This window comes from Hirundo rustica, chromosome 8 (assembly GCF_015227805.2).
Source record: "Hirundo rustica isolate bHirRus1 chromosome 8, bHirRus1.pri.v3, whole genome shotgun sequence".
NCBI lineage: Eukaryota > Metazoa > Chordata > Aves > Passeriformes > Hirundinidae > Hirundo > Hirundo rustica.
In genome coordinates this window covers 2,139,969-2,163,345 of record NC_053457.1, presented here as the reverse complement: position 1 = coordinate 2,163,345, position 23,377 = coordinate 2,139,969, and the positions used below count along the sequence as shown (strand labels likewise).

The window sequence follows — 23,377 nt, the reverse complement described above, 5'->3', positions numbered from 1 at the left end:
TCATCACCAGGGAGGGAGGGACCAGAGCCAGGCAGGTATTCCCAGGAGGTCAGAAGCAGCCCAGAAGCTGCTGCTCAGCGCTAACCTGGTTGCAGAGGGTGGGCACGGCCAGGGAAAACTGTCCCGGAGCCACGTGACAGCACCATGTCCCCTGCCTTTAAATGACACTTCTGTATTGTATCTGGAATCGGGCAAGGAATGAGGACACACGGGAAGCCACATTAAGCGCGAGTCAGCAGGGAAGGCCGGTATCAAGAAGTCCCTCTGGCCTGCGCAAGGCAGCGATTGCAACACGGGGCTGTTGCCTCACACCAGGCGTTGTGTTTGTCCAGGGAAGAGAGCAGCAGCAATCCCAGGCAAGCCTCTTCCACCTGCAACCACGCTCAGCAGAACAAAGGCTTGATGGGACATGCAGCGTAATGGGAACCTGAATCCTTTCAGCCCGATTCCCAGTGACACCTTGGGATGTTGCCTTCTCCTGGCCCTGCAGCCAAGGGGAACCTCAACAAGAACCTCTGCCAATGAGAAAAATGAGACATATGAACTGACCGGTTTACAGACTTTTTATTGTTCATTAAGGAAGCTTTTGTGCAAAAAAAAAAAAAAAAAAGGAAAAATCAAGACAATGTTCTTTAGAAAGCAACTGCACAGCATCCCCCCAGCATGACTCAAGCAGGTCAGGTGCCACAGTCCACAGGAAGGGAGAAAACTAAAGGGACTCCCAGCATCAGCACAGGACTTCCCCTGGTTCACCTTGCCAGCATGAATCCTACTAAAAACCCCAGGAAAATAAAACCTTCCCAACGTGCCAAGTGGTCAGTGCAGCCCCGCCTCCCCCCAAGGAGGATCACACCATCCAGTTCAGAACACCAAATGCCACCCTCCGTGCCGTGGTGTAACACAACCCGTCCCTCCAGGGCAGCCATGCCCAAGGGACGGAGCCCATCTCCTATCTGCTCTATCTACCCCATACACACCACCAGAACCACTGCACAAGCCTGCCAGGACAGAAAGCTGCAGGTATTTTATGTCTTTAAGGGAAATTTTCCTTTTTTTTCCCCTCTTGTTTAAAGCCATGAGTGCTTCAGCACTCAGGAATTGGGAGAGAACAATCTCTATTGCCATCTGTCAGCACTGCCCAGGCTTTTAGTATGTACACAGATGAACCAGAAACCTGCAGTCCAGTGGTTTTCCAATGAAAAATACTCTAGTTTGCTGCTACAGCTGCCCCACAGGAACAGCAGGAGTTACCAGCATCTTTCTGAACCGGAATGGAATTTCCAAAGCTCCACATCTGCCCAGCTGCTCCTTTCCAGAGGTCTCCTCAGAGCTACTTCAGTGCCTCTGCTTTGGGGATTAACACCCAATGCAAGGTCTGTCCCAAGCAATACAAGCAGGATTCTCACTCCCAAGGACCCTTCACATCAAAGGCCTGCCATGTTTCCAGGGTAGCAGCCTGCCTTGAAGGCTTTTTTTTTTTTTTTTTTTGAGATTTCAGGCCATTTAAGTGGAATTTCAGAGAGGAGTGAAAGGCAGGTTGTCAAGTGTGCCAGCAGAGCTTCAAATACCTATTTTAGTGCTCCTACCACCTGCCACCTCTGTTTGCTGCATTTCCCAAGAGAAATGGGAACCCTGGATAACAATTCATACCTCCAGTTACTCAGAAGGGCGTCAGTGGGAGGTACCCCCAGGCCTCACAGCACCTCTCAAGTTTTAAGTTTTAAATGACTGAAATACACTGAGAGGAAAAACAGATGAAGGAGCAAACAGGTTACAATAAAACCCATTTTTACACAAATTCCACCCTCAGTGCTGAGCTCCCTCTGACATATTCCCAGCTCCTGCTGACTTGATCCTCCTCCATCTTCCAGTGACAGCTCACGCTACCTCCTCAGTACCCAGCTGGCTGCTTGTGGGAAGCTGCAAGACCAAGCAGAATTGAGCAACTAGGATAAGAAAAAAGGGAGTCACTCCTCAGGCAGGCCAGCATGCTTCAGGACACTGACATCCCACTGGACTGGGCTCGGCAGCAGAACACGCACGCTGAGACCGAGCAGTCCAAGGAAATCAGAAGGATGTGATCCAAGGCTGAGGGAAAGCTTTCCTTAGCAAAAACAACACCATGAGCCACAAGCGTGGTCACTCAAATGCAAAAAGGCTGATCACTCAAATGCATCTTTTTAAGTTCCAGTGATTTTTGAAAGCTAGCTGGGCACACAAAGCCCCCTCCTCTGCATCTGTACAGCTTTGAAAATTCCAGCCGAAAGGGTTCCCGGATTCAACATTATCCCTTAGAGTTCCCATACACAGAAAATAAACATTCCAGCCCGATGTTAAAAATGCAAAGCATGTAAAATCTTCCCAATGCTGCCTACAGAAAGACATTGGAAAGTTTAGTCGCTATCTTGCTTTTTTTTTTTAATTAAAAGATAAGAGCCTCATCTCATTTCACCATCTCTGTCATTCTTCCCAGCACACAAAAAAAACACTTCAGCCTGCCAATTAAAAAAAAAAAAAAAAATCTACAACACACCTGACTATTTTTAGGAGCATAATGGGTTAAACTGTACAATCAGAAGTATCTTTGTTAAGTCTGTTAAGTCGACAACGAAAATCTGATCCTTCAACAGCAGCACTGCTACAGAAGAGTTACAACAAAGGAACTTGAAGGTCAAATTGTTAATGAGGCGGAGAGGAGGGACAGGTGAGATACAGCTCTCCGCCAACCTCGGCCCACATTTCCTAAGAGCCATGGCAAACTTTCAGAACTGGAAATTCTTCTTCTAGTTCCACACATGACGTTTGCAGTGATCAACAGCCTAAAGGGGAAGAAATAGCTGATATTAGGGAAAAAAGCCAGTTTGCAAACAAGCAGCAAACAACCTTATCCTGAGCCAAGATCTTGGGAGCAAATTTGTTTTTCTTAAAGTAAGGGATTTCAAAGACAACTAGAATAAATAACATCCTGAGCCTCACCAGCCAGGAGCTTTAGGAAAGAAGGCTGATGACCCTTAGCCATTAAGGCCTGGCAGAAAAAGCCATACTGGAAGACAATTTTTAGATCCTCAGAGATTGTGACATGGTCTGTTGGCTGCAGGAACACTGACTAAATATAAAGCTGACACTGTACCTTACTAAAGATTCTGAAATACTAGCAGACAGGTGTGGGACACAAAAAAGAGAGGAAAATCAGCTTTGAGAAAGCTAAGAGCCACGAAACACCCTCCAATCAAACTAGTACCCTTTTTGCTTTTTGTGAACAGGAATTCATCCACTTGGAAGTGCAGTAGAAGCCAAAAACAGCTCAGAAGGAGCTGTCAAAGATCAGTAGGAAAGCGGAGGCAGAACGCTGCTTTACGTACATTGCACTGGGCAGCAGTGTCCATGTTCTTACACCAGTAGCCCGGACCCCAGACACAGGCATCGTTCCCCAGGAGAGGCTCCTTAGCTGACTCACAGACTCCGAGTTTCTGGGAAAACAGCAGCAGCACAGTCAGCGCCTTTCTCACCGCACCAGGAGACCTCCAGTGCAGCCTCACGTCTGAGCTCCCATCTGAGCTCAACCAGCAGCCATGTAACCTGACCCGGGGGAGAGTGAAGTTACTGGAACTCCTTCCTATCAAGTTTTGAAAAACGTTCAGGGCACATCAGACCCTGTCACTGAACCTCAGCAGAGGACAACCACTGGCAGCTCTCTGCTTCTGCCCTTCCTTGCGCTGGCCTGGCAGTCAGACAGCTGTCCATTCAGGAAGCCGCAGGCCCTGCACCGGGGGCTTGCTCCAAGCATTCAGCGTGCTGATTTTGATTCCAGCAGAGTTTCTGCATGCTGGGCATTGAAAGGCGCCCAGGACAGTAGGCAGGACTGTATCAGAGCCCGCACTCAATAAAACCAAACGCAGTACTCACAGTGCAAACAAAAGTGGGATCCATCACCTCTGCCAAGAGTTGCACAACCACGGGTTCATACTGTTCCACAAACTGCACACACTGTAAAAAAACACAGTGAGAGATCCTCCTGTTAGAGCCTCTGAAAGCAGAGGAATGTGTGGTCTGCAGTAGGCAGGCCTGCGTGCTACCCCAAACACCCCAACAACACACGCCACAAGGATAAAGCAGAGGCTTGAGCTCTGCACACGGCAAAGGAGTCAGGCACTAATCACGCAACTACAACATTGTTTCTGCTAGCTCATACCTGCCTGCAGCTGGCTGTAGACACGCTATGAGGAGATGAAGGGGTCACAAGGAAAAGTACCAAACAGGACAGGCTTTGGGAAAAGAACCAGGCACAAGAAGCTTTGACTGCAAAGCTTCGTCTCTGACAGTGGAGATCACGCCTGTCTCAAGAGGAAAGCACACAGAACCAGCTGGAGACAAAGCACCCTGAGCAGGACAGCAGGAAGGGCTCCTAAGCACTGGTACTCGAGCTGTTCCCTCAGACAAGGCGGCAGCAGCAGCACTTCCTGCCAGAACAGCCTCCCTCCCTCTAGTGGAGAGGCTGGCTCCAGAGCTGAGTAAGATGCTGCTGTTCTCAGCAGAGACAAACAGCACCAATTAATAAACCAAACACAGCTATTAAACAGCCTCACAGCAGGAAGAGCTGTTCCACAGCTGCTTTAAGCCTCTGTATTCAACCCCCAGTAAACTCATAAGCAGTTGCCACTTGCTGATGCTCAGCAGCCACCTAATAAGATTTTCAGGTAAATCTTGGTATCAGTGGTCTAACAGGTGTCCCATTAGTATTACACCAGCCTACTTCCAATTACTTCATTAATCCCCTGAACGGGATCAGTGTTGAGGGAAAATAAATAAATAAAACCTTCAACAGCTCCCACCCACTGTTCTCTGAGAATTGCCAGGCAAACCTTTCCTGACTGCAAATTAGTACAACAATCCAGCCAGTCAATTCAGGCCCTTAAAAGCAGACATCTATTCAAGGGACTGCCAACTCCCAAGGATGGGAACTGAGCAAACCTAATCCCCCTGCGCCCCAAACTCCTCCCAGCCTTTAGCAGAGAAGGCTGTTACAAAACCCAGCAAGAGAAGCTGATCTCTAGTTTTTCCAAATACTCTGCAAGATGTCCCTGCCCACAGCAGGCGGGGTGCAATTAGACAGTCTTTAAGGTCGCTTCCAACCCAAACCATTCCAGCATTCCTTGTTTCACCTTTCTGATCATCTCCATCTGCCTTGCTCTGACTGGAAGGCAGGCTGCCACACAGCAGTGTCCGCAAGGTCATTCAACCGCCTCAGATCAAGCCTTTCCCCCAGTTTTTTGTTGGGGTTTTTTCATTTTGTTTGTTTGTTTTTGTTTTTCCCTACTGCACAGGAGAAGCTGCTATGTTTTGGTGCTAATTAGTAAAGGGAAAAACCTGTGAAAGATCAGGTTGCTGGACACAAGCCAGTCCCAGCTGCACCTGTGGACAGTTTGTCTCCAGCCAGAGATAAGGCACTTGGCCAAACACAGAGATCTCTGTTAGGAGTACCTGGACATTTATAGCAGAAGTAGAGACACTTGAGAGACGGACCTAAAATTAGCATATGGACAGAGTATCAGAGGAAACACTGAGAAAATGAGGTTAAGCGTAACTGTCACTGTTAGAACCTATGTAAACCCAACAAATCAACAGGGGCAACTCCCAGCCAAGACCATGGCTTTTTAGTCTGCCTCCAGCACAAACATCTCACCTGTTCACTGACAGACTCCGGCAGGAAGTGACAGACTTTTTCCAGTAAAGCTTCAATTTCAGCTGTCGTGGCATTCTTCTCCAGCTCTTTGTCTGCATAAGCCACTACCATCTTGCAGATATCACAGAAGCCGCCTGCAGGTTTCACTACAACTAAGAAGGAAAATAAAAAACAAACCGAACATCAGCGCTTGGACAGTTTCTCCCAAAGAGTAGAAAGGAGGCAGCATCAGCAGTGTCCTCACAAGAGATCTCGTCATAGGTGAGCCAGCTCATCCTGAGCGCCACAGACCCCTCGTCACCCACCTGGCTGCTGGGGAAGCTTGCTGACTGCACAGCATTTCAGCATGGCACACACAGCTTCAGGATTTGTTGCCTCCAAGAGCATGTCGATCACAGCCTGCCCATAGACCTCGATGAAGTCCTTGCACTGGTCCTTGACACTTCCCGGGAACAGGCGGCAGACCACCTCCATCTCATGCACAATCTCCTCCTGAAGCACGGGGCAGGAGGAGTAAATGAGGGAGGGAAGTTTGCTCATAAGCACACCTTTTCTGTCCCACCCAGGATAGAAATTTGGCTGTTGTGAAAACAGGCGGTGAAGCTGACTTTCCTTGTGCAGCCCCATCTCAGCCAAAGCCCAGGAAGGGGCACACTGCCCACCACTCACACACCTCTGTCTTGTTGCTCTCCAAGAGGCCGGTCACTTCTTTCACCATGGTCTCACAGATTTCACACAAGGAAAAAGTCTTCTCTTGAACTGAGGCTTTCTGAGTACACGGAAGAAACACACACACACAATAAATCAGCACTGGACCACACGCGACCGGGACAATCCCTAACAGCATTTACCTAGCTGCTCAGTTTGGGCACTATTCAAAAGGTCACACAGAACCCAAAACCAGCCTCAAAGGTCTCAGTAAAAAGCCTGAGCAAACAGGCATTTTGTATGACGAATTTTAAGACTACAACCCCCAGGCTGTACAAGGAGGTGAATTTAGCAGACACAAAGAAATAAGCAGTCCCACTGAGACGGAAGTCAAGGGAAATATACTGTGGTTTTTAAAATACATTAATGGAGAACAACATTTCCTAGAATTGAGAGCAACCCCTGCTTGTAAAAATAACCTCTGGAGAAGCAAAGGTGCTTCTCTCCAAACTCACAGCTTCAGCATTCTGATTCTGATCCCTCATCTGCACATGCAGAGTGCTGCCCCATTTTTAAAAGGGATCAAAGTATGACTCCAAACAAAGAGCAAAACTCAAACAGAATTTACATTGAAGGTGTCGTTCAGAACTGCTGGAACAAGAGTGCCCTTTCAATCCTGAAGCATTGCCTTGTAGCTCTGGTTCACTGTAGGCTCTGCTGTTCAAACAAATCAGCCAGCTTTCCTACTTCACAAACCAGTATCAGAAACAAGAAAAGGCCAGGAATTTGTAGGCAGGAAGGCTTGGATTATTCTGTGCACGAAAGCTCATCTTTTTCACCTAGTTTGTTACGATAAAGCAAAAAAGGAAAGCAAAGTACAAAAAGCCCATCTTACCTCCACAATTTCCATTTTCACCTCGTGAACCACCTGAGCTGGCACCAGAGGCTGAAGAGGAACAGACTTCACAGAAGAACAGAACCCAACCATGGCACAAATGTCCTTTGGTTGCTGGAAAGAGACGTATAAGCAATTTTTTTTTAAAGTCTAAAAGTCTCTGCCCTTTCTACAGAGCCTGTGAGCTGGCACAGAGAGCAAAATTTTAAAAAGCTCCAACACAACCTAAAGTTTTGTGACTACTTCTACTTCAAGTATTGCCAAAGCATTTGGTAAGGTTATAGGCAGGACAGCTACTGGATGGAATTTAGCAGCTCCTGTTAAAGAGGGAGACATTAAAAACCCCACCTAAAAAACCACATCCCATGAGCCACACTAGTCGAGCCTTCAAAAGGAGTTGACTTAAGAGCTACCAACACCAAAACGAGCCACCAGCAGCATCACTGGCCAGAGCTGCATCCACAAAGCTGCTCCCCAGCCTGAAGTAATCACAGGAGAGCCCAATTATCCTGACTGCAGAGTTCACCCAAAAGCTGAAAGAAACACCTAGAAGAAAGAACCTCTTCCCTCATCCACAAACTACCTTCTTTAGAGCTGCCAGAAACATCACATTCTGCAAACAGAAACAGTGTCTCACATTACTGAACACAGCCTACAAGAAACAAAAGTTGAGCTTGTTAAAACCCAAGCCTAACTGCAACAGTTGAACTTGCAGTGTTCTCACAGTAAGAGAAAACAGCAAACAGAAACCAAGTCTTTAAAAAGGCTTTATTTCTCAAAGAAATGCACTCTTTATGCATTTATTTTTTGAATCATACATTACTAAGTGCACAAAAACGCCAGACACAAGGCAAACTGCTCTAAGGAGGATACCCAAAGATGTGAGAAAGGCTGTAGAGAGTGAGACACAAAACTTGCATTTTCCCACCTGAAGTCTACTTAAGCTAGAAAAAGCCACCCTTGGTCCTACAGGTAGTTAGATCACATCTCACCCTTTACAAGCCTCGTACAGCAGAGGCTTATCCCAGAGTTAATATTAATACATCATGCCACAATCTCATGCACAAGCAAAAGCAGCACCTCAGAGACACGGTGCTGCTTCAGACTACTCTAGGCAGCACCTTTAAGTCAAGCCCTTTGGTTCATGCATGGTAAGAAGCAGTTCCAGGTATTAATGCTACAGCAACACCCACATACACACAATGTTCTCTCACAGAGAGATGACAGACACAAGGTCCCACAGGACAGGTTAAAATTAAAAGCCAAAATTGCTCTAGGAAGCCTTCATCTTTTCAGTTCATATACTTCAAACATCTACACCATTTTCCTAGATTTAAAGGTTAACCAAGTAAAGACCTGGGGACAGCTTTGCTCAAGCCCTTTTGAGCACAGACTTTAAACCAGCAGCTGTCAGGAGCCACTGGCAAGCTTTTTCCTCATCTGTCCTTCTATAAGAGGCAGGATATTCTCTGGTCTGCTGGCCAAAGCACAATCAAAAGTTGAAATCGTAGTAGCACAAACTGGTATCTGGAGCCGGAAGTAGGACTGATGCGCTGGAGGAAGCCTGTAGTCTTTCTCTGTTTTAATCACATAAATATCCCTTGTATCTGTCAGCACTGAGTACAGTCACACCAAGTGTACAGCTAAGAGAGCAAGAAGTGAACTACAAGCCCTTTAAGAGCAAAGGGTGAACTACAAGCAGGCTATCACCACAGGCAAGCTGCTCACCTACCTGATCCTTCTGTTGACAGGGGAGATGGGAGACAGAAGAAGAAAGGAGAAATTGAAGATAACAGTTAAGAGAAAAAACACATCAAGCACTTGGAACTGCATATATTCTTTCCACAAAGATAATGGAATAGGACACAGTCCCCACCCCAAAGATCCTCGGCTGCAGCAACTCACATTTAATTGCACAGTGCTAACCAGCATTATTCATCTGCAGTTACTGAGGCATCCTGGGGAAGACTACCTCTGGAGAGTCTGGACAACACTCAGATGCACACAAGGTGTGGTCATATTCCAATTTCAGGTATTAACAACACACTGCGTTGCAATGCTTAAAATGAGAAACTAAGTGCTGTTGGAACAAACATTGACTTCCCTCCAAATGTTTAAGAAACACAATGAGCTTCTAAGCAGCCCTTAGACTGGAAACAAAAAATGGCCACTGTGCTGGCAAATTCAGGTTCAAGTCAGCCACATATTCACCCCTAATCTGTCATGTCACCTGTGGCATCTACAGACTGCACTGTCCACAGAAAGGCTCAGCCACTTTTTTAAAGGCCCTGAGCTCTCTGGATAGAGAGGTGCTGTGTATGAGGTTGATGTATGCTGCTGCAGAAGGTACCCCTCACTTTCCATGGCTCCTGTCAAGAGCTCAGAGAGCAGGAACCTTGAGACAGCAGTTCCAGAAGGATGTTTAGCCTTGCTTCCAGGAGACACCTTATCTGTCACACGTGAACTCATTTTGCAATGTGACTTAACACATTTTGGGGGAGGGGGGAAGTGGTGTAAGCACAGGACTGAGATAAAAAAATACAAAGGAACTGTGTAACCTATCTTCCTATTTGAAAGCATTAGAGTGCCTTTTGCACTGCAGAAGTGGTTTTAAAATGGAAGGAAACGTGCTAAAGAAAGCATCCTGAAACTGAAATTACTGTCCAATTAAACACCAAGTTCAAAGCATTAACACCAAGACTTAGAGAGCTAGGGCTCTGATCTTACCATGTGCATCATCATCTGGATGGCCAGGTCAGAATACTCAGAGATGTAGGTCTTGCACTGCAGAAAGTGGCAAAAGAAAGTCTCGTGACTACCAAACCACTCACGCTGTAGAGTTCATCTCAAATAATCTAATACATCTCAAGGTATTAATTTACCTGCTCTACTGCATAACAGCAGGTCTTTCAGAGCTTGGCCCAAATACAAGATGGCATTTCAGGTTACAAAACTGCTGCACAGATAACTGCTTAACCTTTTCTCTTCCTCTCAGGGCAAAAAGTCCCCCACCCACCCAGACCATTTTTGTGTAAAAGGCCTGTAAGGGCTAGAAGCAACCTCGAATCTTTCTCCTCCTCCCCAGTCCCACACATCCCACCCAACCTTCCTGACCCTGAAGTTTACTATTTCGGTGTTATGTTATATTGTGTTACAACACGCAGCAGTCTCCTTTGTGATATCAAACAGAGAATATGATCAGGGGATTAAGGCAAACTATTTTATGTTTGTTAACAGGAACAGAATTTTGCAATAAGAAAGGACAGTTTACCATATCTGACATCCCAGGCCCCAAACGGTCACACTCCTCCTTGGCATGAGCAACCAAAGACTTCACAAAAGAGGAGTTTGTCTTCACAGCTTCCTGAACATCAGTGACCAGCTGAATGCAATCCTGGCACACATCCCCACTTGCCTGGACAAAGAGTGAAAGGAAACTGAAGTTGACACAACTTCACATGACAGGTTTTAGTAGCTCCTGTTACTACCAAGTTTCACATGCTATTCTGAGCTATGTACCAGCCTTAGTAAATACCCTAGAGAATACTTTGAAGCCTGAGCAAGCAGGGAGACGAGCTACTGCTGGTGTGTGCACCAGCCACTAGATGGAGATTAGGGACCTACTTGGCTCCAAAGCTGAGATAATAGTTAAGATAACCAATCTTCAAATCTCTTGGTTTTGTTACAGACCACAATGGGGAGCTTCCTAAATCTGGCATAGATCTTACCTGTTCCACCCACAGCAGCTTGTTCTCAACCCACTCACTGCTCAACTCCCACACCCCGGCTTGCTGTCAACACTCAACCTCTGCACCCAAGTTCATTGCCTCATCTATTCCCCTTTGTCAACTATTTGTTCTTTTCCAATCCAGTCTGCCACCCCTACATTCAGAGACAAATGCATCCCCTGAGGAACACAGCTAGCAGGTTGCTCAAAAAAAGGGCAGACCTGTTCTTCCTTCGAACCCCAGTGCCAAACCTTCTGTCAGAAGAAATTGTTTCCAGCAAGACCTGCTTGATTACCACAGTCCTGGATGGCAACAGCACAGCACAAGACTCGTCTTTACAGACTGTAGAGCTTAATCCAAGATTACACAAATGGTCCACGCTAGAACAGCCCTGGCACCCTTACCTTAGGCTTCTGCTTGGGTTTGTCCTGAGGGTAAAGAAGAAGAGGCACGTTAGCCATGAACGGGGATGCCAGTTCAGAGAAATCCAGCTCTGGGATCTTGTTGGTCTGGAGCTGTTTCTGGAGCTTCATTGCTGCAAGGTGCTTCTGAAGGGACTGGCACAGAGCCAGGGCACTGCACACAACCTCAGGTTTATCCTGGGGAAGACAAGATAACACACAAAAAGCTCCAAACTCATGTCACTTTTAAAGTTCAGAGTAGAGAGTCATTCAGCTGAAAAATGGAAAGACAGGGAAAATGTTTGATAGCAAGGAAGAAGCCTTCAAACTACTGGTACCAGTGATCCACACAGGACTGAAGGATCACATGCACAATCTTAGGCAGAAGAGAAATTCGGGTGTCAACAGGAGCACAGGTTTTTAATATCAGCAGCTGAAAATCGCTATCTACTTACGAGCTCTTCCTTGATCATATCCATGATAACTGGTAGGTAGGAATCCACAATTTCTTTGCACTCAGAGACAAGGCCTGGATCAGGAAGAAACTCGCATGTCTTTTCCAAGTAAGAGCGGATCTCATCCTATGAAAGATGAGGTGAGCAGAGATAGATTATACCCCTCTCTCTCTCTCAAATGCTCCTTCCATTCCCAAAATGCACAATACAAAGCCTGAAACAAGCTCCTCAGATTCAGGGAGGTTCAGACAGCCACAGGCAAAACTAGAATTAGGTTCTACACAATAGATACATTTTCCCCAGTTCTGGACCTCCGATGAGACCCTGCCACAGCACAAACATGTCACACTGCTTGTGTGGCCTGCAACAGTCCAGCCTTACTAGAACAGAACATCTACAATTAAGAGGAGAAAGTGAACTTCTGGGCTCATGGGACAGTGACTTGTTTAGCACTGACAGGTTCGTAAAAGAAAAAGGGAAGCAGTGCCCACAAACCAAAACAAAGGCCACCTGGTGTAACCACCCACTCCTAGAGACCACAGTACCCCACCTTTTAATACTGATGCCCCACTGGCACAAGAACAACTTTATGACGCATCTACAGTCAATCAGGAATGTGTTAAGGCATGGTAGGCTCTAGAATTTGCTTATTTCTAAACCAGCAGAGGCTGTTTAAAAGCCTTTTCCCATGCATTCCTGTCCCTTTCAACATCTGCTGCTTATGTTAGGAAAACAACAAAGACTCCTCTTCCATCCCTCACCACGAGATCTTAAAACCAAATAGTGCTTAGGGGTGAGGAGAAAAGGAGCTCTGCTTACCTCAGTGCCATTATCCTTTAGAACTTTGCCCGCAACCGTCACAAGCTCCTTACACAAGTCACAGGGAATACTGCTCTGGAGAGAGAAGCAGAGAGTTACATGGAGAAAGAATTAAGTACCTGTAAGAGCAGAGTGTGAACAACAACACAAAGAACAAACATTACATCTGGAATTAAGGAAGAAATCCTGGTTGAGGCCAGGGTGGGAAGAGGTATTTTTAAACAAAGAGTGAGGCTATTTCAAGCATGTCCAGCTAGAGTTTCGTTGGTAAACAAAAGCTGTATGAAGAAGCTGGCACGCTGCCACTTGCTCATTTCACCTCCTCCCGGACTGGGAAACAAATCAACTTGAAACAAAGTTGATTGCCCCAAGATGCCTTCTCCTTTTACCTTTTCCTGCAGAGAGCTCACACTTGCAAGAAATCTTAGAACATTTCAGGCTGCTTCAACCATTTTCAGGCTGCTTCAACCATTGTAGTTATGCTGACATTCCTCCCTCCCCCTACTTTTCCTTAAACTGAATTTTCTCTGCACAGACACAGCCAATATGGACTGAATGCACCTGTAAGTAAAACACCTTCTCTCCTAGAAAACGGTGAAACAATACCCAAACTACAGCTACATCTAGTAAAGCAGTCACATTTAGTGAAAAATGCAACTTGAAAAGCTGCATTAAATGTAACATTTGTACTATTATTTACTGTCACGCTTTCCATAATTTAACATACACTGCATCTTTCTGGCAAATTTAACCTTTGAGAAAGACCTAGAGAAATATGCAGCCTTTTCATAATAATCGCCCAAGTTCAGGAAAGGCTCCTACGAATTAGGACAATACAGTAACAGTAACAATACAGAGGAACAGGTGAAATCCACTAGCTCCATTCCATACATTGCTGGGTCGTTGTGCAACAGGTCACGGGAGGAGTCAGCAGACGAGCTGTGCAAGGCAGAGCAGTGAAACGCAACCTTTATCCAGCGCCCAAACTGAGGCACGGCAACCTCGGCAGAGTGGGATGTAGCACTTTACTCCAATCAGAGATTTAAGAAACCTTCTCAGCATGTGGCAAGCAGCCACCTGCGCCCCACAGGGCCTGGGAGCTCTCAGAGGCCAGCACTTACCACGGCAGGCTTGTTCCAGACGTTCTGCTGGCAGTGTTTCACTGCCCCGCACTGCGACGCCGTGCGAATGCTCTGACACCACACCTCCGGCCCCTTCACACACTCCTTCTGCCACAGGACAGGGCTTGCCACGGCTGCCAGACAGAGCAAACAGAATCAGCCCTTCCAGCTGCAAAGCTAGCAGCTTAACATCATACAGAATAACCAACTGCTTATGAATCTTTTTAAGCACATTCCAATCCAGAAATTTTGAACCTGTCCCAAACACAGTTTACAGAGCCAATGAAAAAGAAAACTTGGAAAAGCTGTAAAGGCTGAACTTCCCAAGTCTCAGCACTTCAGCAGTCCGCTCCCCCAGCGTCCACCTCTTGTAAAAAATTTTTTAAAATCCCAAAATACAAAACCTCACTTTGCTTAGCACACAAGAAATACCAGATGACTTGAAACAGAAAAACTGCCCATTACAGAAATCTACCCTACAGACAGCTGATTCCCAAAGCTACAGTCTCCCTGCTCTCCTGCCCTACTGGCACTTCAGCTCTGAACCAGCTTGTAATTGCTGTCTGCATTCCTCCTCCCACATGAAGCATCCTGTTCTCACACAGCAAGTGAGAGAGTGAGGAAAGAAATTAGATTAGGAGCCACGACAATGTACACATTGCATGGAAGACTTAAGAGCAGGTACAGATCAAAACACTGATCATAAACAGCAAGCTTTAAGAACGTTCTATCATACTTTTTAAACCCACTAAATCTATTTAGAATTCCCCCTTTTTTTTTTCCTCTTGGTCACATCTTCAACTGTGTACAGAAAAATCTGTGGGGGTGAAAAAATGTACCAGTCTTTTTTTGGACATTACCTCCCTTCCCCGTGACTGCCATGCAAACGATGAAGTTTTCAAGTAAGATACAGAATACCTTTAATGGACAGTCCTGGCAAAGAAATGTAAAGCATCTGCACTGTGAGTAATCAGTAGGACGAGTGAATCAAATGCATGTTTTCGCTGACTATCCAAGCTTCTTTTCTTAAATTGTGCTGTCTGGACCTGACACCCAACTTCTCTCTTTTCTAAAACCATCCTATCTGTCACTAAGTTCTGTTTCTTCAGGAGACAATGCCCTACATTACACTAACCAATCAAGAAACAAATCCTAAAATTGGCATCAGGCAGGCTCCAAAGAAATCCACCGTGGTCCAAGCCCACAAGGCACTGCTGCCAATGTTTACAAAAATTTAAAAAAACCAACAAAAACAAAACATAAAGCCAACCTGATCAAACCTATTAGCTGTACAGGTGTTCTCTTTACAGCAATGCTGTTTGCACATCACAAAACCCTGCAAAATTACACTGCCAACCGTGAGGCAGGAGTCCAGCTGTTTCATCCCTATGAAGCTTCTAGTAAGGTTACAGCAGATAAACAATCACTTTCCCATTTCTCATGTCTTGTTCTAGACAATTAGAGGATCGATTTAGAGCTGAATTACCAGCGCATCTACAAGGTACACGGCCACCACTCATCAAACAGCCAGATAAACACTGCTTTATAGGTGGCACTTGGCAGCCTTCTCAGCTGTTGATTTATATATAAAGCCTGTTTGCACTGGATTTCAGAGCAATGACCCATTTATTTTAGGAAAAACGTGCTTTGCACACCTGATTTTTTACACAAGAGCTGGAAGCTTGTCACCTTCTCTCCCAGTAAAAAACCTTTATGACACATCACTCTTGAGCAGGAGAGAACACTGGTACTCCCTGGGAGACTGCAGGAGTAAGACTTCAAAGCTTCTAATCATGTATGGTTAGCAGAATATTTAAAGCCTGTTCTAAACTCCAGCATTATTGATCTGGAAGCCCTCAGAATAGTTAATTCTGAAAGTCAGACTGGCCAGCCAAAGAGCTGTCAGCTCTGGCAGGATGACAATAAACAAGAATACATTCGGTTGGGGGAAAGTTATTCTTCCCTTTCAGATACTGTCATTGAACAGTGGTAGGAAGGCTCTAGAAGCAGAGTCAAGCTCTGAATGAAGCCAGTCAAGACCTGGACTCGAAACAGTGGAATCAAGGACTCCCAGCTATTTACAAGTACAGCTTTTAACCTATGCCTTTATCAAAAGACAATTACTCCTCCTACACTGAAACATACTACAAAACTGAACTATACCACTCCAGTAACAGTTATTCCAAGCAGTCTCTCAAACTCTTGATTTAGGAGAGTGTTTTAAAGCCAAATGGAGCATTCATGCTGTAACTTGCATTGGTTTGATCAGGCTCTTAATGAGCTTTCAGGTTTTGTTTGACTTCTTATTTTAAGATCCTCTCACTGTACAACTTTTCAGACCTGTACCAGCTCCAGCACAATGTCTTCTTCCTTCTTCACAGATTTAACAATAGATCATTATGAAGTGTATGACAAAAATACTGTGCTTTAGGTTTATTTTTACTTATCAGCTTTGCTGGCTGCATGTCAAGACAGCTCTGTATGTTACGTCTTCAGTACAGATCTTTCCAGTCACACAGTGACTAAGCAAATTTGTTTGTTAGGGCCACACACAGCTGGCATATTTTAGAGCAGCTACAGAACAAAGATGACACACACTAACCATGGCCTCTTTTCTGACACCTTCTACAGTGACTTCAAACACAGTTAAATTCTTATTAGTTTGTTCAGTATTATGGGGAAGTACTTTTGTTTGAAATATTGTATCTAACATGCAGGATGGACCAACAATATCCACCCTCCCTTTCTGAACATTCTGGGAAAAACATAAACGAAGCTATAAAAGCTCTGCATTAATTCAGATCCTGCAGATTCAGAAAAGAATAGCTGGAAACTCTCTACTGTCACCACTTTTTCCCTTTTAGCTTGTTCTCCTCTCCTATTGAACTGCAAAACAGAATTTTTCCTTCATACACTAACCTGTATTACAACAAAAGCAAACATGCTCGTGAAGTGTGTTAAGACCTTGTGCTGTCTCAGAACAAATAGTTTTCAGTTTTGACTCTTCCCTCCAAATAGTCTTTGCCACAAAAGGAGCAACATCTTTACATGGTACTTCACATCACCACAGCAGCAACCCAAGAAAAAGCAAAGCACCGTAAGTTACCTCAAACAGCTCCCAGTGCTTGATGGATAAACCCAAGGGAATTATTTTCTTTGTAATCTCTGCCATATCTATTTTCTATATTGTTCTTAAGCTCATCCATTTTTAATAGATTTCTCCTTTCTCTGTAGATCAGCTCTCAACAGTCACATAATGCCCCCTGTCTCCTGAAGTTCTTGCAAGCCACTATTCTTAGAGCATAAAACAAGTTTATCTGTGAAGGCCAAGGTGTTTCTTTACTTGTCCCCTTCACTGGTTTCTCCCCGCTTGAACACCTTCAGATGCGGCTTTTTCTATGTAAGAAAACACAGCCTTTGCTTTACCAAGTCCATCTAACATACAGACACAAAATTGGGAAGTAGAGGTGATATATCACCTTTTCCACCTGGCTTATAAAGCCATGCATGTGAAAGCACAGCTCAGTTCTTCACTCCTCTCCAGAAAACAGGAACCTAAAAGGAAGGAAGCTTATAATGTCTGGATTGCCATTCTGCAAGGACAGCTAAAGGAAAACTGCTAGGCAATTACCTTTCTTGGAAAACACCTTGCCTGCCCTCCAGCATTTGTCTCACTCTTCTTCCATGGAGAGCCACTCTGAAATTTTTCCTCTAGACTCTCAGAAAAACATCCTAAGAAATCCCCTCCAAAGCTGCACTGAAGCTACGAATGAGACTTAAAAGTTAACACCATATCTAAGTGTCAGTGAACAAGCATTCTGAGGGGCCAGATCAGATTCCCTAAAGAGCCAAAGGATGAACAGAAAACTACCATTCAGAACACAAAGAAATTCAACCTGAAGACTCCAGCCTCCTCCAAACCCAACTGCTAGAAAAACCCTTGGTTACAAATTGACCTGTAAGTCGGCAAAAAAAAAAACCCCAAAACAAACAAACAAAAAAACCACGTGGAAAGTGCTGAGCTGCTGTTCAAGTCAATGGATTGAAGTAAAGTGTTAAAATGTGAAGATCATTTAAGGTGCTGTGAACTCTTACACTTTTGTGACAGTCCAGCCTGCCTAAGTGCATTAACCTATTCATCAGGAAGGATGTTATACCCAGGCTGTCCTACTTGCAGTGTTAAAAAAAAATAAGTTCATTATCTCCCAGAGACACCACAGACGAAGCGAATGCATCAGCCTCTGCCATCTGCGCTCTGTTAGTTACTGGCTTTTCCCCACGTCCTTTGAGACTTCCAAAAGCAAAGTGTGTTTAAGTTAAAGAAGTCAAGAGGGATCAACTTCTCTTCACCAAAGTTTACAAAGTGTTAAGAAGTGAAGGAGTGATCCCATCCTGACGTTATCTGAAGGGGTCAATACTCCACAGCCACTCTGGTCAGTTAATGAGTAAAACTTCAAAAGTTGTAACCACCATCACAGAGCAGTGCCTCTTGCCAAAGGGCTCCTGTGCCTCTGGATTAATGAGGCAGTAGTAAAGTGGCCATAACATTGGAGGGATTACAGGCAATTTGAAGAAAAACTGGAGAAAACGTGGTTAGCATTCCAGTTAAAAATGAGTCTTCCTGTCCAATATCTACCAACGAAAAACCAAGCTTGAAAGATTTCTAATTATTGTGATGGGCAAGAAATGAGTTTGGAGTTAACACCACAACCAGGCTCTCCCCCAGTGCTGGGAACTCATTCTCAATTTGGCACACTGCCTCTGCCTCAGGTGCTCCCTTGCCTTCCTCCCCACAGAACACAAGCATGGCAAGAGAAGCAGTTTGTGTAGGTACAAGCAATCGCAACAAAGTTAAAGAGAGCAGAGAACTGGATGAGCTGGAATAGTAAAAGCACCTCCACTGGCCCAGTAAATTCTCCCAGGTAAATGCAAATGCTGCAAAAGAGTAATTTCCAAGTTGACCAGATGTTGCCAAGCAAGGCCTGACTGCTGCCTGAGATTTCTCTTTGGCAGAATCCAGAAGAGGTAACTGGATGTTCTAGGGCACCTGGTAGTCATCTAGGTTAAGTGGTCCCATACAGTATGCTAAGATATCCCCAAAAGGTTATGAGCAGCATTTTTCCCTGCAGCAGATGCCTGTAGAAATACTCTCAAATGTTTTGGGCACACTTGTGGTTCATCTCCATTCTTTCTGGTTTTGTTCTGAGGGGATGCAAGGGACAGATTTTATGTGAGTCTCTGCAGAAATCCTGTATTTAACATTCCTTTTTAAACAGACAAATATATCCACAGCACAAAGACTGGGAAAACCTGCTATCAGGCATCTGAAACCAAACATTGCCCCATGACCAAATACAGAGAAGCACTGCCCTAAAATACATACACACACTTCAATGCAGCCTTTTTAATTGCAATAGGAACTCTGATATTTTACTAGTAGCAAATTAATTGCATTTAAAAGCGTCTCCATTACAGGGAAAAAAACCAACCAACCAACCAACCAAACAAACAAACTAAAAACACCAGAAAGCGAGTAAATCCTTTAAGGAAAAAAAATCCACTCTCTTTTTATGTCAGAGTTCTACGGGCTGCCCCAGCCTGCTTTGAAGAATCAGATCTACACGAGATACCGAAACAAAAACCCATGGCAGGCAGCAGTAACTGGTCTTGCTTCCCCCAGATACACGATCAAGACGTCCCTGCATTTTATACCAGAAAAGCCTTCCCTGAAATAGCACAGTCCAACCTCCCGGGGAGCCTCAGCTGCCATCAGGTGACACATCCAGTTCTGCTGATGAGCTCCCTCTCTCTGGCTCCACCCTCGCCATCACCCCGGTGTTTGGGGGCTCCCAGCGCAGCTCCTCTGGGGTGCAGAAAGGCCGCCCTGGGCTGGGGCAGCTCTGCGGCTCCGCTGGCGCATTGGGCCGGGTGTGACCGGGAAGAACGGCTGGCTCAGCTCCCCCAGACACAACCAACAGCAGCCCGTTCTATTTATACCTGCCCGGCAAACAAGCAGGGGATTGTGCAAGCGCAGGTTTACACAAGGCACATGACTGCTGTGCTATCAAAGCACCGGCCTGACGGCTCCTCACAGCCACTTACTCCTCCAAGAAAACACGGACTTTATTTCTATATAATCACAGCACCATCCAGGTCGGAAAAGACCTCCAAGATCAGAGTCCAACCTGTGATCAGTCACCACCTTGTCATCCAGACCAGAGCACTGAGCGCCAGGTCCAGATGTTTCTTGAACGCCTCCCTGGGTAGCCCATTCCAGCGCTGACAACCCTTTCTGAGAAGGAATTTCTCCTGATTTCCAGCCTGGACTTGCTTTCCAGACCCTTTCCCAGCTCCATTCCCTTCTCTGGACACACTCAGTGTCCTTCCTGTAGTGAAGGCCCAGAACTGGACCAAGTTTTGAGGTGTGGCCTCAGCAGTGCCCAGCACAGAGGGACAGTCAGTGCCCTGGTCACGCTGGACACATCACAGCTGGCACATGACACCCTCTACTCTTCTCCTAATTTAATCCGCAGCAGTGGGCTGCACCCATGTGTTTTGTTGTTGCTGTTTTTGTGGGGGGTTTTTGGTGGGGTTTTTTTTTTGTTTGTTTGTGTTGTTTTGGTTTTGTTGTTGTTGTTTTGTTTTGGGCTTTTTGTTTGTTTTTTTGGTTGGTTGGGGGTTTTTTTGGTAGAAACCACATTCATAGCAGAACAAGCCTGCAAACTATAGAACAGTTATCTGCTTTATCCATATCTTCAAGAAAATTCAAGCCAGGCTAACTGAGCCTACAATTTCCTGTCCCCAGATCTTCTGACCAGTGCTTGCTAGAGGAATTACACATTAACTTGAATCTTCCTTCCTTGCAAGGTTTTAAGCCTACTATTTTAGGGGAGGGAGGAATGTGAAAAAAATCATATCCTCAAAATTTTCTACTTTCCACTCCCAGCTTAACTTTTAATTTAGCAAAAGGGGGGAAAATACTCACTTGAAGAGAAACTGAGTCCTGCTTTAATAGCACACCAGCCTTCCTCCTTCCTGCCTGGCCTCAAAGACAAGGGATAATCAGAGTCCGCATCAGTAGTCCAGAGATGCCAGGGCCTGTACACCATGCTTTAATTCCTCCATGTCTCCCTTAAAGGGAAGATGCATAGAAGCCCTGAAAGTAGGTCAACCAAAAACCCTCATGGCCTGTAAGGCAGCCAAGTGACTCCATTAGGATCTGACAAGGGTGGCTCAATTTTTGCACAGCTAATTAGCGAGCTCAGCAGACGAAAACGGTATTTCGGGCTGTCACAGCAAAATCTTCAGGAAAATCTGCAAGGTAGGTGAGGCAATTAGCATTCATAACAGACCCCTGGTGAAAAAAGACAGCTGTTTATTTGTGTTAAAAGAGTGGCTTCCTAAGGAAAAACAGGCCTGACTAGTCTCCTGCTACCCTCAGCTGCATACCTTGCCTCTAACAGGTAGGCCAAGCGAACTCTCATTGCTGAACTGGTTTCTCATTACAATTTCCCTAAATACACTAATGGGAAAGCTGGTGGATACATCAAGGTGAAGGCTTTTCACTTTCAAAGCGCAAGAAACTGCAATGATTTCAACAATTTGGAAACAGTCCCAGAAGGAGTGGTAACTGATGGCAGCTAATTCAGCGCAGAGCGGACTCAAAGGACACTATGAAAGCACACAAACAATGCAGAGTGAAAGCTGATATTTTCTTTCTTGCTTCCTGCCTGAAAAGCCAGATAATCCATTAAACTGTCCACGATCAGCATATTAAATATTATCAGTATATCTAGGTGAAGGTGTCCCTGTCCTCAGCAGAGGGTTGGAACTAGATGACCTTTAATGTCCCTTCCAACCCAGGCCATTCTATGATTTTATGACATTAAAAATACAATAAAGTACAAGACTCACATACAATCATGAAAAATTTCACAGGATTATTTACTGTACTATGCCAGCTGGTTACTCCTATAGCCTTTCAACAGCCAGTCAGGCTTTTTTTTTTTTTCCTTCCCCACTGACTTTTGAAATGCTGCAGGTTGAACTTGTGAGCAAATAAGTTTTAATACTAAAATAGTCTAATTTAGAAGAAAACTCTCCAAGTAGCTGTGCACATCACTCTGTAAGTCCTTACTTCGGGATTTCTAGCTATGCCATCCCACAGCCTAAAGGCGTATTACCACTCATCAGACTATGAATCATTTCTGTACACCTGTCAAGCTTCTGCAATGTACAAAACACAAGTATTGCATATTCTAACCTCTAATCCTACGGCTAAAGGGAGACGATCACCCATTCCCCCCATGGCTTTCACCTCAGCAACAACAGGTAACGAGACAGCGAGCGGCAAAATCAGTGTAATTTTCCATATGGAGCAGGAGATCCTAATGTAAAAACGTAACAGCAAAGGCCAGCTCCCGCCATCTGCAAGAGGATTAGCAGCCATCTATCCCTGAAGTGGCGGAGATAAACAGCGCTGCTGGCAGGAAAAATAGTCCTTCCCAATTGTCCCCCCCAACCCGGGCTCTGAGCTGCCCGATTCGTGTCGGACGCGGACGCACAGCGAGCACGGATCCATCGGGGAGTCATTTCCCCAGCAGCAGCGGGGATGGCCGGATCCTCACGGCGGCTCCCCGCTTCTCCCTGCCTTTCCCCGGCGCTATTTTTGGGCGACTCTTCCACCCCGCAAGCACAGCCTTTCCATCACAGCCAGCCCGAAAGCGCCCTTGAAACCCCCACTCCCCCTCCCCTCACGGCTGCTTCCTCTGTTCGGGATCTGGAGCGGGTCCTGCCGGGGGAATACAAACAGCGCTAGGACCGGCCTTCGCCCCCCCGCGCCTCGTCCCGCGCACGCTGGGCGCTCGGAGACCCTCTCCTGAGCCCGCCGGGTCTAAGCTGGATGGGGAAGGGGCTCGGGAGGACAGCGCTTTACCGGCGGCCAAGAGCCCGAGGAGGCTGAGGAGCCCGAAGATCAGCAGCCGCGCCATCGCTTCCCCCTCCGTGCCCGTCTGCAATGCGGCGCCGCCGGCACCGCCCGCTCCCGCCCTTATATAGCGGCAGGAGGCGCACGCGCGCACACCGCCCCGCCCTCCCGCGCGCGCGCAATGGCGGGACCCGGGGGAGGGGGCCGGAGGCGTGAGGGGGCGCGGCCTCGCAAAATGGCGGCGGCTGTTTCGCGGCGGTGGTTTCGCGCCCGGGGCCGGAGCTCCCCCGGCCCACAGCTGCAAACGCCGTTCCTTGCCTGGCCGGGAAGAAAAAAAGCGTTCAAGGCGATTTTTGCCTCCACGGCCTACGCTGAGGCAGTGGGAGTCCCAAAGCCAGGAGTCGTGTCTCCCCCCACAGACCAGCCAGGCTGGCAGCATTTGATTGAGGCACACGCCGACGTGGAGACGTAGGGGGTTGGAATGCGCCTTTTCCAATCCGCTGCCGTGCCCTTCCCACTAGACCAGGTTGGTCAAGGCTGTCTCCCACCTGGCTTTGAACAGTTCCGGGGATGGTGCATCCACAAACCCTCCTGTGCAGCCTGTGCCAGTGCCTCAAGCCCCTCACAGTAATCAAAGTTTCCTCCTAATACCCAACTTAAACTGCCTCTCCATTAAATTCTACCCATCCCCCCTTGTCCTG

At 46.2% G+C, this 23,377-nt stretch overlaps 1 protein-coding gene across 4 annotated transcripts; it reads right to left on the bottom strand.

Moving 5' to 3' along the window:
- Window positions 1-545: 545 nt before the first annotated feature.
- On the bottom strand, window positions 546-22,787 carry PSAP (prosaposin). 4 transcript variants are annotated; one of them, XM_040071999.2, is made up of 14 exons: window positions 22,686-22,787; window positions 13,751-13,884; window positions 12,630-12,704; window positions 11,811-11,936; window positions 11,359-11,553; window positions 10,498-10,641; window positions 9,954-10,010; window positions 7,227-7,340; window positions 6,357-6,452; window positions 5,989-6,175; window positions 5,684-5,835; window positions 3,907-3,987; window positions 3,363-3,470; window positions 546-2,819 (listed from the first exon to the last, which is right to left on the bottom strand). In XM_040071999.2, exons 1-14 carry the CDS (start codon window positions 22,738-22,740, stop codon window positions 2,784-2,786), a joined length of 1,560 nt encoding a protein of 519 aa, XP_039927933.1. In that variant the 5' UTR covers window positions 22,741-22,787; the 3' UTR covers window positions 546-2,783. The 4 variants fall into 4 exon arrangements, with proteins under 4 accessions (XP_039927933.1, XP_039927930.1, XP_058277641.1 ...); XM_040071996.2 differs by lacking the exon at window positions 22,686-22,787 and adding an exon at window positions 20,736-21,059; XM_058421658.1 differs by lacking the exon at window positions 546-2,819 and having other exon boundaries at window positions 3,303-3,470.
- Window positions 22,788-23,377: the final 590 nt, after the last annotated feature.